This window comes from Sinocyclocheilus grahami, unplaced genomic scaffold, assembly GCF_001515645.1.
Source record: "Sinocyclocheilus grahami isolate Dianchi unplaced genomic scaffold, SAMN03320097.WGS_v1.1 scaffold85.1, whole genome shotgun sequence".
NCBI lineage: Eukaryota > Metazoa > Chordata > Actinopteri > Cypriniformes > Cyprinidae > Sinocyclocheilus > Sinocyclocheilus grahami.
Window position 1 is genome coordinate 1,934,165 of NW_015505264.1, and position 15,109 is coordinate 1,949,273.

A 15,109-nucleotide genomic window follows, 5' to 3' on the forward strand; every position below is an offset into this window, starting at 1 on the left:
CAACAGCTCACCATACGCAGGGCAGGAGGATTGGGAAGGCTCAGCCTCAGCCTCTTCGCCGTCCTCAGACATCTCCTGCTCTTCCTGGGCTAAACCCAGCAGAGCACTGGCCCCCGGATCAGATGATGTCAAAGAGATAACATCATCCTCCAGCGGCTCTCTCTCGTCCGCAGCCAACGAGCGCGAGAAGGAAAGCCCCTCCCTAAACTCATCAGCCAGGTCCACCTGCGAACCCCATGAGCTCATTCTCCTCCGTGCCTCAGCAGCGGCGGGTCCTGAACCGTGGGGAGCAGATGGCTGCCCCTCTTTCCTCGAAAAAAGAGACAAACAAGAGCGGAGCTTTTTCATCGAAAAACGCTCACAATGCACACAAATCGCCCCCTCAAGGACGTAACGTGCGTGCTCCTCGCCCAAACACAAAACGCAGAGATCGTGTGTGTCATCAGGTGTCAAATCACCCTCTAAACGCTCTGCTAGTGCTCGCCATAATAATAGATAGTAGATCGCTCTTACCACGTTCAAATGCACGCGTCAAACAAAACAGTCAATGAAGACGACGAAGAGAATGACATGTTCTCCCGGCGCCTATTTATACTATAGTCGCACCGGTAGTGACGTCATGGGCTGTCGCCGGCCAACATGTTGGTGTTTTTTCAATGTATGCTTCAGACACGGGTCACGACGAGGCGTTCCCCCCATAGCGACCCCTAGAGGACACAGTTCGAAATTCCCTTGAAAGGGAACCAAGATAAGCACACTGATGCCATTTAAAGGGGAGGGATATTTTTTTAATATATACTTAATAAAAACATTTTTTATCTTTTCAAACGAATGCTGTTCTTTTGAACTTTCTGTTCATCAACGAATCCTGAAAAATCCACCAAAATATTAAGCAGTTGCTAATATTTATTAACAACTGTTTTCAGTGTTAGTAATAAGAAATGTTTCTTGAGCAGAAAAATCAGCTTGGATGATTTCTGAAAGATCATGTGACACTGAAGACTGGAGTAATTGCTGCTTTGCCATCACAGGAATAAATTACATTTTACATTATATTACATTTTAAATACGGTAATTTTAAATTGTAATAATCTTTCACTTTTACTGTATTTTCACAAGGACTCAAACAAATCATTGAATAATTTTAACTGATTAATTCACTGAAATTAATCAGACCTTTGAAAGCTATAAGAGACTGTCGTCAAAAAAGCAGTGATGTAGCACCTTGATATGTTACAAAACTGCTTGTTGGGAAAGTTAGCATGTTTCTGGAAAATAAACACTAAGCTACTGCCAATCTACTGAATAGCGTATTTAAGTTAGTAACATTGCTTCATTTAGGTTACGTTCACACTGCAAGTGTTGATGCTTGGGCCTTGATAATTTGTAGTACTCATTAGTAGTACAGTGAGTCAGTGACAGCTCTATAATGCAAAACTTGTGGGGAAAATATACAAGAAAAACTTTTCTCCTCATCCTCGTCTTCCTTATTACCTGCACATGAAATTGCTGTCTTTCAAGGTATGTCACCCTAAATGAAACGTAAACACTGACTTCAGTTGCCTCCATGTACGACAGCATGCTACTTGCCACTGTGACCAGTCCACACTCAAATCTGATAATAATGTTAATAATGTAAGAAAAAAATGGATATAAGCAATAAATCAGAATTAAGTACTAATTCTTGCAGTGTGAATGTAGCCCTAGTTACGGTTACAAAAAGGTGTGACATCCCTGAAAAGAAACATGAACACAGATTGCAAAAGGATGGGATAAGAATACCCATGAATCAGCTGTGAACTCCTACACAGGCTTTTTGCCGTTCTGTCATGACACCACCTGCGATGAGGCTCCAAAAGTGTGTGTGTGTCCATCACTGAATCATCCTTCCTCTGCCATCACTTAATCTTAAAGCCATAGGGGACTTTCTGGAGATGAGAAATTCATCAGTTAAATAAAAACCCCATCTCAAAATGAGCCGTCCAGCTGTGCAGAGCTGGGCCTCAAGCCTCTGCTGGAGTAGGAGAGCTGAAGGGCTGGTTCTTGGGCCAACACTGAATGTTCATAAATACAGTCTTCTACAACAAAATAAACACACTATTTCAGATTGGTTTCTTCTCTGTGGTTTTGAACAAAACATAACTGTTATGTTCTTTATGTTCTTGAGGTTATATGGTCTTCAGAGTAACATTCTTGAGGCTACATTATAGGTTCTTCAGATCAGCTTGTTCTACAGCACTTATCTGAGAAAAAAGCATGCATATGCTTTGACACACGATGCACACAGGCATCCTGAGTTTGAATCATTTCCAATCCCACTTTCCTATTGTTTCCTCTTATCTCTTCACCTTCCTTGCAATGAAAATGGAAGGATGAGTGTAGGTTTTAATGCATGGGAAATAATATACTTACGGTAACCATATAAGAACCCTCACAAAATGTAATAGCTCAGACGTTTATTTTTCAGGCGACTCAATTGAGTTCTTAATTAGGTTTCATTGAAGTATAAACTAGTAATGGGAAGATCATTTCAATGACTTGATCTTTCAATATCATTTGAAAGATTTATTTATTCAAGTCATTTTGTTCATGAGTTAAAATGTTATATTTTCAACAGCTAAATTCCCCAAACACTTCGACATACTGTGAATTAGGATATATGAGCTCATACTGAGATCTCTGATTTTTGATTCCATAATCTTGGCAAATATGAAATCACTCCTGAGATCTCTTCTGAAACGCTTTCTGAATTTAACAAGAAATGTTTGAGATCATTTTGAAATCTCTGGTTTCTGATTTCAGATTTGATCTTCTATGTGCAGTTTGAGAGCTTCTGTACGTCTATAGAAGATTATAGAAAATACAGAAAATTACTACACTAAACATATAACTAGACTACCTTTGTAAAATCTGATTATCACTTAAGTGATTGTTTGAGTTAGATAAATGTCAAAAATATTCAATAGTTTTGTTTAAAATGTACTATCTATTATTTACTATATTATTAAGATATTCATAACATTTTTGTTCAATTTCAATCAAAATATATGGTAATGGAGAAATTATCCTGATTAAAACTACAATTATTCCTCATTCCATAAATATTCTTCATCTTTAACACCAACTTTAACATCAACAAAGAAATGAGTTGTAAATTTATTGGACACATTTAACAATCACTCGCAAAGAAAGATGGAAATCTGACATTCCCAGCATGCTTTGATACAGACTGTATAAGGAGAGCAAATGTTGAAAGTATTATTTTGTGTGTTTTTGCACAAAATTAATGTTTAATGTTATGTTGTATTAGGATTTATAGGGCTTATTCGCACCAAATGTAGACCTTAAGATCTTTTTTACTATCATTTATTCAATTCATAAGGTATACTTAATTGAATTCACAGCTTTCGTTCAACTTAATCATTTTAGATGTTTTACCAAAAAAAATAGGCCTAGTACATCATAATTTAAGTTTTTAGAGTGCACACAAAATTGCTGAGGTCTTTTTCTCAGAAGAAAATCTATGAAGGTGTAAGTCTCCATTTTGCACTCAGGATATATTAAAATTGCATTTGCCACTTCTCTTTCCTACCAGTATGATAACAAATCTGACTCGGAGCATCACAGACTCAACAACATTACAGACAAACTCTGTAGTCCCTCTTCTAATGGATCTAGAGCAGCAACACCTACTCATGAATCCCATTTTCACATCAACCGCCTAAAAGCCTGTTTCTGATCTCTCTCAGGTACTGACTCTTGAGTAACGATCTGAATCCAGAGCATCAGCAGAGGAGCCCAGGTGTTCCCCACCCAGTTTGTCTCCTAACAGATGCTCTCCTCCCTGCAGACATGAAACAACTGTTCAAGAGGATAGCGAGCGTCACCGTTTTCCTCCCATCTGTAAAACTCTGCAGCTTTGGCCTGCTTTTGCGAGCGGCCTCTGAAGAGTTGTTGTGGTTTCATTCCTTAGATGATCTTCAGATCACCGTCCAGGACAAATGTGAGCTCTGACAGACGGGAAACAGCGCAGCGTGTACAGTCTTTTACCGAGTACATACTGTATCGGAGTGTTTTGCTGAATATTTCTCTCTATACTGCGGTTCTTTAGTTCTATAAAGTGATTCAGAGATGACTCACACCCTTTACACCCACTGACAGCACACAAACACACTTTTACACTTTTTCACAGGAGGGAAGAGTCGCCCCGAGCCAAGCCACACACCCACACACCCGCCCCTCGAAGCTGCAGCCCAGGACGCAGCGCTACAGCTCTGCGTGTGTGTGTGTGTGTGTATTATTATTCAAAGGTCTTTAACCTCGCTTTCTTCCTCTCGCTCTCTACCATTTCTGTATTTCTGTCACACACATGCAGTCAATCCTCCCCAGCTCCGCCACATGTCATATGAAATACAATATTCATGTGTTCCCTTAAGACACACCCCGAAGACAGGCCTGGAATCCCCAAAATGCCTTAGTTGGACAGCCTGATACATGTGTGTGTGTGTGTGTGTGTGTGTGTGTGTGTGTGTGTGTGTGTGTGTGTGTGTGTGTGTGTGTGTGTGTGTGTGTGTGTGTGTGTGTGTGTGTGTGTGTGTGTGTGTGTGTGTGTGTGTGTGTGTGTGTGTGTGTGTGTGTGTGTGTGTGTGTGTGTGTGTGTGTGTGTGTGTGTGTGTGTGTGTGAATACATATGCTCAGATGACCTCCATAAGTGCGTGCTATACATTTTCCACTCAATTTTAACCTCATAAACCATCAAAGAATGCACCAAACCATTCTGAGCTGAACGCCCCAAAACGAAAGTGTCTCATTTCAGGCAAGCATCCTAAAAAAGCAGCTAATGCACCTTCCTACATGACAATCAATTATGACGGTGTGAAGCGGAGAGAGAGAGACATGCCGTTACGTGGTCTTTCATCTTTCTGTCAAGATATTTTAGCTGAAGCTGCGATTCTTCTTCTGCTCGATTGGTAAAAAAGAAAAAGTTCAAGCGAAAAATGCTGGGAAGGAAAATGAGTTCAGGTTTTTTGTTCAAAGCGAATGAGCTGATACTCTTGAAGTGTTTTGAATTATATATAATTGTTAGATCTATGTGCATGTAGCAGCTAAAGGGGAAGAAAACAAAAAAGCTCTCTCTCTAATATCTCAATTGTTTCCCATAGACAGGCATGATATACTGCTGTATTCAGCTTCTCCATCCATAATTTTGCTATATAGTATATTCTATATAGTATGTCGATAATGGTTTCATTTTTTATTACTTTTTATTTAATAATAATAAATCATTATTATTTAATAATGTATTATTAATATTCGAGTTTTATTTTTCCAGCAGAATTCAAGGAAAAACCTGAAACAAAGTTTTTATTTATTTTATTTTATTTTAAATAATGTCATAGAAATATCCAAGTTTTGTTTTTCCAAAGGAATTTAGAAAGGAATTTGAGGAAAAAATCTAAAAACAAAGTTGACATTTAAAGGGGTCATCGGATGCCCATTTTCCACAAGTTGATATGTTTCTTTAGGGTCTTAATGAATAGTCTATAACATACTTTGGTTAAAATTTCTCAATGGTAGTGTAAAACAACACCTTTTTTACCTTGTCAAAATCAGCTCTGTTTTCAGCAACCTGTTTTAGTGCATGTTCCTTTAAATGCTAATGAGCTCTGCTCACCCCGCCCCTCTCTTTCGTGGGGCGACGAGCCATTCTCATGAGACTGTTTACTTTAATAACTTGCTAACTAGTACGTTATTAGGAAAGGTGATTTGCAAAGATTCATAAAAGAACCTTATACTCACTTCTTCTGTAGGTGAGGCTGGATCACGAATGATTCACGCGATCATAAACGCATTTAGGTAGATCGGGGGCTCATTCCCTTCAAAAACAATGGTAATCCACTGCATCTACAGAGGCTCAGATGTCGGGAGTAAATGACGACTGCTATGTTTATTACTACATCCAACAACAGAACACCTCAATAGCGTAGGAGCCATTCTTGTCTACTCCTGCTCCGGCATTGTAACAATGGCGGACTGGTAACAGCTCACTCAGGGCGGGTCTAAAGTAAAACGCTAGTGTCAATCAACAATCATGGGAAGGGCCTGGGTCTCAGGCATCTGAGAATGGCTTGATTTGAGAGAGGGGAAATGATTTAACGAGATTAAAAAAAAAAAACACTGAGTGGATCTTTATCATTATAGGGTGATTGTGTACACACACTGCCAAAACACATTTCAGTTCAAACAACTTGTAAAAGTGCATGTCGCATCTGATGATCCCTTTAAACGACCATAATATCCAGATTTTCAGACATTTTTTTATCCACATTTTTGTTACATAGTTTTATAGTCTTACTGTATTTCGACACTTGCTTCATTTAATTGTCTTTTTATAAAATAATAAATTATTATTATTATTATTATTATTATCAATAATATATTACAGAAATATTCAAGCTGTGTTTTTCCAAAGGAATTTTAGGCAAAATCTGAGATGAAGTTGGTATTTAAAAGTTACATATCATGAAAATTTGACTTTTCCAGGTTTTAAGTGCAATAATCAGGTCCCGGTGCATCTACCAACCAAGGAAACGTTAAATAGGTTAACCCAGTAACTTTGTTTTGGTAAGCCTTTTTCTGCAAGCGTCTGAAAAAACGAGCGTGTCTGATTTAGCTCCCTTGGTGACATGGCAAAGGGATCTCATTATAATATTACCGCCCCTTAATCTGTAAACTTCCACTCACAGTGCCATCATTTTGATTTCACAGGCGACAACGGTGTACCAGCTCTAATGCCATGGCGAAGGTTCGAGCAAAACATGCTAACTGTTCTGTCTTTGGCTGCACAGACGAGCACAGAACGCTATTTAGAGTCCCAGCCTCAGAGGAGACAAGAGAGCAGTGGAATTATTGATTTATTTACTGTATATTCTGCTGCCACACAGATCTAAAATAAACATGCAATTTATTTCCCAGCAGTTTACCTTCACAGACATAACCGACTGTTTTTGTAACTCATGTGTGTTTTTAACGTAAACTTGTGTGAATGAGAACTTAGTTTAGTACTCACGTGCTGTGACAGCCGCTTTCTGTCTGTGTGCTTCAGATGTGTGCACTCAGAAAACCATATATCAGAAGTTTTAAAGGGGTCATATGATGCTTTTTTAAAGATCATTATTTGGTGTATTTGGTGTAACAGAATATGTTGACATGCTTTAATGTTCAAAAAACACATTATTTTTCAAATACTGTACATTATTGTAGGCCCTCTATGCCCCGCCTCTCTCAAACGCTTAGTTTTATACGGTTTAAAACGCATGATTTCAGCTCGATAAACATGATAATCAGAACCAAAAACAGATGTTTTTAGCAGGTACGAGCTGTAAAGGCACAGCTCTATTCTGGAAAAGGGGGCGGGGAGCAGCAGCTCACTTCCATTTAAAGACACAGGCCCGAAAAACAACGTGTTTCTGCTTCCACTCAAAACAGGCATTTTCAAAATTATATAATAAATGATCTGTGGGGTATTTTAAGCCAAAACTTTACAGACACATTCTGGGGACACCAGAGACTTATATTACATATTGTAAAAGGGGCATAATATGTCTCCTTTAAACGAACATAACTGCCAGCCTCTCAGACTTTTTTTCATTTTTCACTTTATTCACATTTTTGTCACATAGATTTATAGACTTACGGTATTTCGATAACTGTTTAATTTAATTTTCTTTAAATATAATAATAATACATAATTTTATATTATTATTCAATAATATATTACAAAAATATTATTTTATTTCTCCAAAGGAAAATCTGAGAAAAAGTTAATATTTAAATGAACACAACAGAGTCTAATGAACTATAAAAGAGCTCTGACTCAGTCATTTTATCTATTCATCACTGCATCTGTGTGATGAACAATTCGCAGTCGAATTGATTTTGATACCAAAATATCTCAGTAGGTACTGATTCAGGACTTGAATGATCCATCAGCAGATTTATAGGCTCTAGTGCACAGCTCCCAGCATCGGTCGGTTATATTGAACACTCCCTCAATGACTCTATCTGAAGCACTGTTGCCTCCCAGTAAAACCACAAGCCACAAAAGCACAGCAAGACCAGGACCACAGTCTAACTGGGAAACCACAGAGGCTGGTTTTAGTTCAGCCAAAGAGCTCCACCCTAATCTTTACAGAGATGGAGGCATTGGCATCAGAGGCGGGCCTTCAATCAGAGGCTGAGATGTTTACTTCGCTGTTCTCTGGAATGTGTTGGCCAGCATAGCAGATACATGGCGCTTTCTACAAATAGGACATGAGACATATAAAAAAAGAGCCTGAAAAATATATTTTTCGAACAATAATTTAGATAACAGGATTTAGTGGTTGGGCTTGATGAATACAGTCAACACCAACGTTTTGCTCATAGCTTCATGTTAGGTTAATTTTATGTTACATAACATTTCTAATACTTCTTACAAAAAAAAAAAAAATATATATATATATATATATATATATATATATATATGGGATTTATGTCTCTGATGCTTTTACTAAATAAGCATACTGTATTCATGGAAAGTGATGCACACTGGTAGCCACAGGAGATGATTATACATAGCACTTATGGGAAAGAGCAAGAAAAGGAGAAACAAAGTAAGAACTGGAGATAGAGAGATGGAAAGAGCAGACTTGCTGTCTATCAGAGTTTGTGAGGCTGCAGTGATGTGACAGAACTTGATTAGATCTAAAGCCCCGCGGTCAGAAAGCTAATCAAGAGGAAGGAGCAGTCATACACCCACAGACACCCTAAAGCTGTGTTTCCAGCAGTTGCATTCCGAACACAAAAAAAAGGGTGTTCAATCCTTAAAAAGTGAGGACATGAAGGCCACAGCTGGCTTAATTATTTCCAAGGAAATGCCTTGACTGAACTTAAAAGGTAATTTTTCCATAAACTAAAATCTGTCATCATTATAACAAAAATATACAAATTTAGGTTAAGTAATTCTAAGAAGTTGTTCTATGCAAATTGCGATATTATGTCATAATAAGTGCTTCAAGTTTTCAATGAGAGCAAAACATCATGAATGCTCAGCAGTGGAACATGAGACCTCTTTCAATACATGAAACTACTGAATTTTATCAAAATATTAAAATATTTATACAGTTAAAATAATTAATTGAAATTAAAATTTAAAAAATAATACATTATCCACATTTGTTAATAGATTTTAAGATTTTTTTATATTTTATAATATTTAAATAAATATTTCTTAAGTTAACTTAAATCTTTCTGTCATCTTTCTAGTCAAAACAGCATCGGTGTGATGAATAATTCTCAAAATGAAAAAAATTATTATAATTATGTATTATATAATTTATATTATTATTTGCAATTATTTTTTAATTAAAATTATATATGATTTTAATTATGTAAGCATCAGCAATAGGTTTACAATATTGCTGTTTAAATCACAAACACAATATCTGAGATCTTTTTGACCAAACTGTGCAGCTCTTGCAAACAGTCGCACACCGAAACAAACACATTGTCATTTATTGGTTTGCGACATCTGCTAATAGTAACCTTTTAACCAAGACACTGAGGCCATGCTATTTCAGAACAGAGCAAATCATTCTGTTAAAGTCTCCAGGGTACAGGCTGATGTACCATTAAATGTCCTGCTGTATCCTCAGCCTCATCTTTCCTAACCACTGTTTATTAAAAAGCCCAGCATGGCTCTGAGAAACCACAACAATTAAACATAGAAAAGTAATATATTCATTAAAGAGAATTAAAAATGCAAGTCTTAGGAATCCTCCATTTAACAATAATCAGTCCTAGCACTACGTCTCACTTGCTTGCATCTTCAATTTTACGACCCTTCGCTGTCTCTGTTCTTTCAGCTCCACACCTCTTATTTAATGCATATTAATCACAGTCTGATCTCAATGACCCCAGCCTAATCAAATACACACCACTCTCTTCTCGGCAAGACTTCTGAAGCCATATAGTTAGACCAAAATCCATACTATATATCTGAAATGTATATTTAATTTTAATAAAAATTCTGTCATCATTTACTCACCTACATGTCATTCGTTTATAGTTATTTATAATTTATATTATATATAAATATTTTATATATTAATATAACATTTATCTTTAAATATATACATGCGTGTATTTAGGCTATATATGCATTATAAATGTACAAAGTACACACACATGTGAAAACAAACTTTTATTTTGGATGCGATTAATCGCGATTAATCGTTTGACAGCCCTACTTTATAGTTATCGTTCTTGGTGTGAACTGGCCTAAAGTCTGATTTTTGTTTTCAAGTGCTGGATATTATTTCTGGCTCTGCAACATGGACAAAATTGGTCTCGTGTCCACATGATCACTTTAAAGTGTCGTCGAGAACAGACAAAGCTGTTTGTGACATCCCTCCCACCTTTCAGTGGTCTCTTCCAAATGTTTTGAAGTAAATGAGTTTGTGCCACTCCAGGCAGCACCAATACACCATTCCAGCATTAGCGAGACTTTAAAAATGGCATTTAGAGAGGGCCATAGAGGGGGTGTGCTGAGTGTAATGTGTAGGCCTGGGGGAGTGCGCAACATGTACAGGCATCGTTCAAAACACTCACTGACTCTCTGAGTCACAATCTGAAAAATAGATTTGCTATAAGTCACAGATGCAGTTTGACCTAAAGCTCATGTACATATGTACCCCTCCAACACACACACATAGGCCTCCACTTCAATTCAGCCTGAACCAGACTGATTCAGCTACATCCTGTCTCTCTGTAAGCTGCATTAGCTGCGCTATTAAATTAATCTGCTCTTCACAAGCAGGTAAAATACCGCAGCTCTATCTTTTGCAGGTTATGTGCTTGTAATTGGGACAGTAAACGAGGGTCAGTATCAAGCCACTAGGTCTAGGTAGATATTATAGCTAATAAGTACAAGCCTGAATGGATGAATGATGAGACAATTTGATAGAGAGCACAACAATAAATGTAATTACAGGCCGTTAATGTGGTACACACAACAGTTTGAATCCAAAATTAGGGCAAATATCCCTTCTTTACAGTCCTGCTCTGATGGTTAGTCTCTCAGCTGTTCCTCACAGACGCTCACATTGACGCACAAATGACAAGACACAAACACTGCATAATTCTAGTACACATGCACAAGCAAAAATCCATAATTTAATGAGAGGATAAAAGCTTTGACCACATATTCAGGATTGGGGGACCAAATGTATTCATTTGAGAATCAAACTCTGTGTCAGTAATATGAATAGGACCTATGTTACTCCCCAAAGTCTATAGTAGGCCTGGTTCATCCGAGGTTTCCAGTGCAAAAAAACTAATAAAGTAGCACAATATGCTGCTTTCATAACCTTCATTATTTGCAAATACAGAAAGCCTAATGCAATTCTCGCATATTTCTACTTCGTCATTACATATTCGCTCGAAGACATGATATGAAGGACAATTTTATGTCTGTTATCTGATAACAAGCCTTATATCACAGATCTGTGAATCATTATCCCACTGGGACGCGCTCGAATCCTGTCATACAACCTCGATAACTCACTGCTCGAGTTGTTATTGTGATGACGAATCTGGACACGCCGCCCACGCCCACGAGAGCAGAGAAGGTGCGTATCTTGCCCCCTCCGCCTCCGCGCATCAAAGATTCTGCTTCTCTTCTTCAGCGAGAGCCTACATGAGGAAGCTCCTTCACATCACATTTAAGGACCCCCATACAATCATCTAATAACGATAACGGTGGTTTTTGATGTTCTGTGACCAGCACTCCCATTCCTGCTGGTGTAGAGCGATTCGGAGTGAAAGCTTCTTGATGTGCCATTACAAAGTTAAATTCTCATGATTGTAGATAAGTCGCTAAATATCTTTTGTTGGCTGAATTATGTGATTTGATATGTATTAATCTATAGCTTTCAGTGCGATTGACTTTTTAAAGGAATTTCAGTCAGTAATTTTCTGTCGACGTTTCTAACTAGTGTCCCTAGCTAACCGTCAACTATCTTAAAGACATTTGAAATAAAACGCTTATACATTTGTGATAATCTATTATAAAGCGAGAAATAATGACATTAGTCGTGTTTTGTCGTACCATACCATAACGGAAAGCGCTCGGCGGCGAACTGTTGCTATGGTTACCTCCTCACGAGGCAAACGGGACTTATGTAGTGCTTTCCGAGTAACTTGTAAAATAACTTTTGTGGATACTGAACGCTGTCTGAAAACGCTAATTGAAACACAAACTTATAAATAGTTACAAGTTAAGGAATGCTGACTTTTAAGACTTTTGTTTTGACTTCCTTCAAGTCGTTGCATTGAGGGTCAGACTCCAACCCATAGCCTACTGTAATTCACAGCCTGATTGCCATTATTAACATCAGACACCTGTACCCTTCACTACTTGGGAAAGAGACATCAAGAATGCCCAACTAGATTATAAATGATCTGACATATCAAATCATCTTTTTTCTTGACTACTGCGCCATTAGATTAGAACGACTTTGCGGCTTTAGGGAGCAAAACGCATCACGTACCTTTCATCCAGTCCACAACTTGACTGGGGCTCCATTTACTAACAGGTTCCATGACGAGAGCCATCGCGAAACTTTCTGTGGTTGTCCCCTCAGCACGGCTCCGAGGGGCAGCAGATGTGGTTTAACGCAGCTCTGGGGAGCTCAGATCGGTGGTCTCGCGTTAAGCGCCTAGATTTGGCCCCCGGTTACGCGATTTCATCCCATCCAGAATTGCGCATCCAAAAGCGTCACACCGAACGACATCAAGCGCATTCCTAACCTTACTCCTGCAAGCTCAAGGGTTTCTTATTAATATAACACCCATATCTAAGAGCCCAAACCAGGTCCCCGTTTCAGTTCAGATCCTGGTATAATGTGCCATGCTCAGCCGGGTCCCCAACATTCGCGTCTTCATGCCATGCACCAACTGCAGTCTCCCCTGTTTCTCCTTTCCCCTCCCTTCGTTTTCTTCTCCTCTTTAGGGGTCTGTACCTTTCAGATGTGGACTAGTGGGTATGTAGAGTAAGACAGAGAGAAATGAGCGGCGTACCCACGGGGACTTAAGTGAACGTCGCTTCCAAAAGCGGCGGCGAGCGTTGATTCAATTGGGCGCGCGCTCCTCCTGTGGGTGGTGCGGCAAAGTGAATTTGACTCGCGCGCTCGGTTTATTTCCCACGAGGATAAAAGGCTTTCGGCCGTATTCATTTTAATGAGGGCACGCTGGTTCGCCCTGCTTCAGAAACTCTTTAAAAGCAGTGAATGCAAAGTATTTGTCTGGAATATGTAATAATGCTCACAGAGGGGCTATATTTGCATGAGACTTGGCCACTTGGGACTATGTGTGGCTAATGTTATGGTCTAGACCAAAATTATGGAGGACTATGGTAGCATAAACCATAAGAGTGACATGAATAACTCAAAGATGCATAAATGGGAGGTCAATCGGTGCTAGTTGCCACACATTTTAGTCTAGTGAATATTTCTCAGGTTTATTTTTGAAAGTCAATTTCTGAAAGTCAAGAGCATACCCTGAAGTCTCAAAAAGCTATTAAACATTTTAATTTTTGTGAATACATAAAAAACATGCAGATAATTTAAACGTTTGGTGAAAATAGTTTGGTAAGTTGTCTCGTTTGGAACCTTTCAAAACGTACAACAACTGTGGAACACAAAACAAGCATTCATGAAACAGCAAAAACATTATTCTAACTATTGTTTTGGGCTGAAATGTTGGCCCTGGCTCTAAAATTGAAAGAAAAATACCCTTGAATTTCAAAAGAAACTAGGTTTTTGAAACTAAAATATAAAACAACTATTTACAACCTATGTAATTCATAAACAGAGCCATTTGGCTGAAGGCATTTTAATTTAACATTACATAGGACTATACTGAAAAAATATCTGAAAATTAAACTCCAAATCATATTCCTAATGTTAAAGGGGTCATATGATGCGATTTCAATTTTCCCTTTCTCTTTGGAGTGTTACAAGCTCTTGGTGCATAAAGAACAGCTACAGCATCTATTATTCACAGAAAGAGCCCCAAAAGAAATATATGTATTTAGCATAACATTTAGATACAAAAACTTTGTTTAATGTGGTTTATTATTGTTGGCAGCCGTGTGTAAAGTAGAAAAAACGTTCTTTGCCTCAGGAATTCTGTCTAAGACATCTTTAACTGGTTCACTGAAACATAGATATAATCAATTAAATACTTTGTCATAAACATTTCTGTTTAAAAAAAGGCATTCTTAAGGTTTTTGTCATATGATGCTGAACAAAAACTTTTTGAGTGATTTCTTTATAAATTGGTCTAGCAAACTCATCCAACATGGACAGTTTCGCCAGTTCACCATCATCCCTGGCCTTCATCCTGGCTGCCTATTGATTTTGTTCCAACTCATCCTTACTTCAGAACCAGAGCAGATGGAGCCATGAGGCTGGAGTCGGGCCCAGATCAGGCCCCAGTATGTCAGCATGAATCATACAACAGATTCTGTGGAACCTCACCATAGAGATTCAGAGATCAGTGGGCTCTGCCCCATAAACATGCACTCTTAATCAAACACGTAGGAAAGTATCAGAGCAGGAAAACTGGAGCTGTCAGATTAATTTGCAGCACAATCCGGCTCATGGGCTTTTTTAGCTCCTGATTTCATATTTGTCCCCTAAGTGTGTTCTTTTAAGTGTGTGGCCACAACTGCTTTTGAAACTGATCTTTGTCACATTGTAAGACAGTTTGGTTTTTTCTTGAACATTTGGGATAGTGTGCCCCCTTCTGACCATCCAGAGACATGAGCTAAATTTACAGTCCTTTTCTAGAAGCTTTAATCAAAACAGAAAAGATTGATCTCAAGCTTTATGTATGTTTTCTTTAACGATATAGCCAGGGCAGATTTATAGATACACGCATATATGAGTTGTGATCTTGTAATAATCACATGCTTAGAGTGAGATCTGGATAGTTTTAGATACAAAAGAAAAGCTTGTCCTTTGTGCTATGAAAAGCAGGGAAGCTTTGCTTCCTTATGCTGTTTTTG

The 15,109-nt window shown here is 38.2% G+C and overlaps 1 protein-coding gene across 1 annotated transcript in view; it reads right to left on the reverse strand.

Moving 5' to 3' along the window:
* The window catches only part of cnksr2a (connector enhancer of kinase suppressor of Ras 2a), a 100,230-nt gene extending 87,078 nt beyond the window's left edge, over positions 1 to 13,152 (reverse strand). Inside the window, 1 exon segment of the mRNA XM_016274228.1 lies at positions 12,591 to 13,152. Within this exon segment, the coding sequence (XP_016129714.1) occupies positions 12,591 to 12,654 (64 nt within the window). The 5' untranslated portion in view covers positions 12,655 to 13,152.
* Positions 13,153 to 15,109: the final 1,957 nt, after the last annotated feature.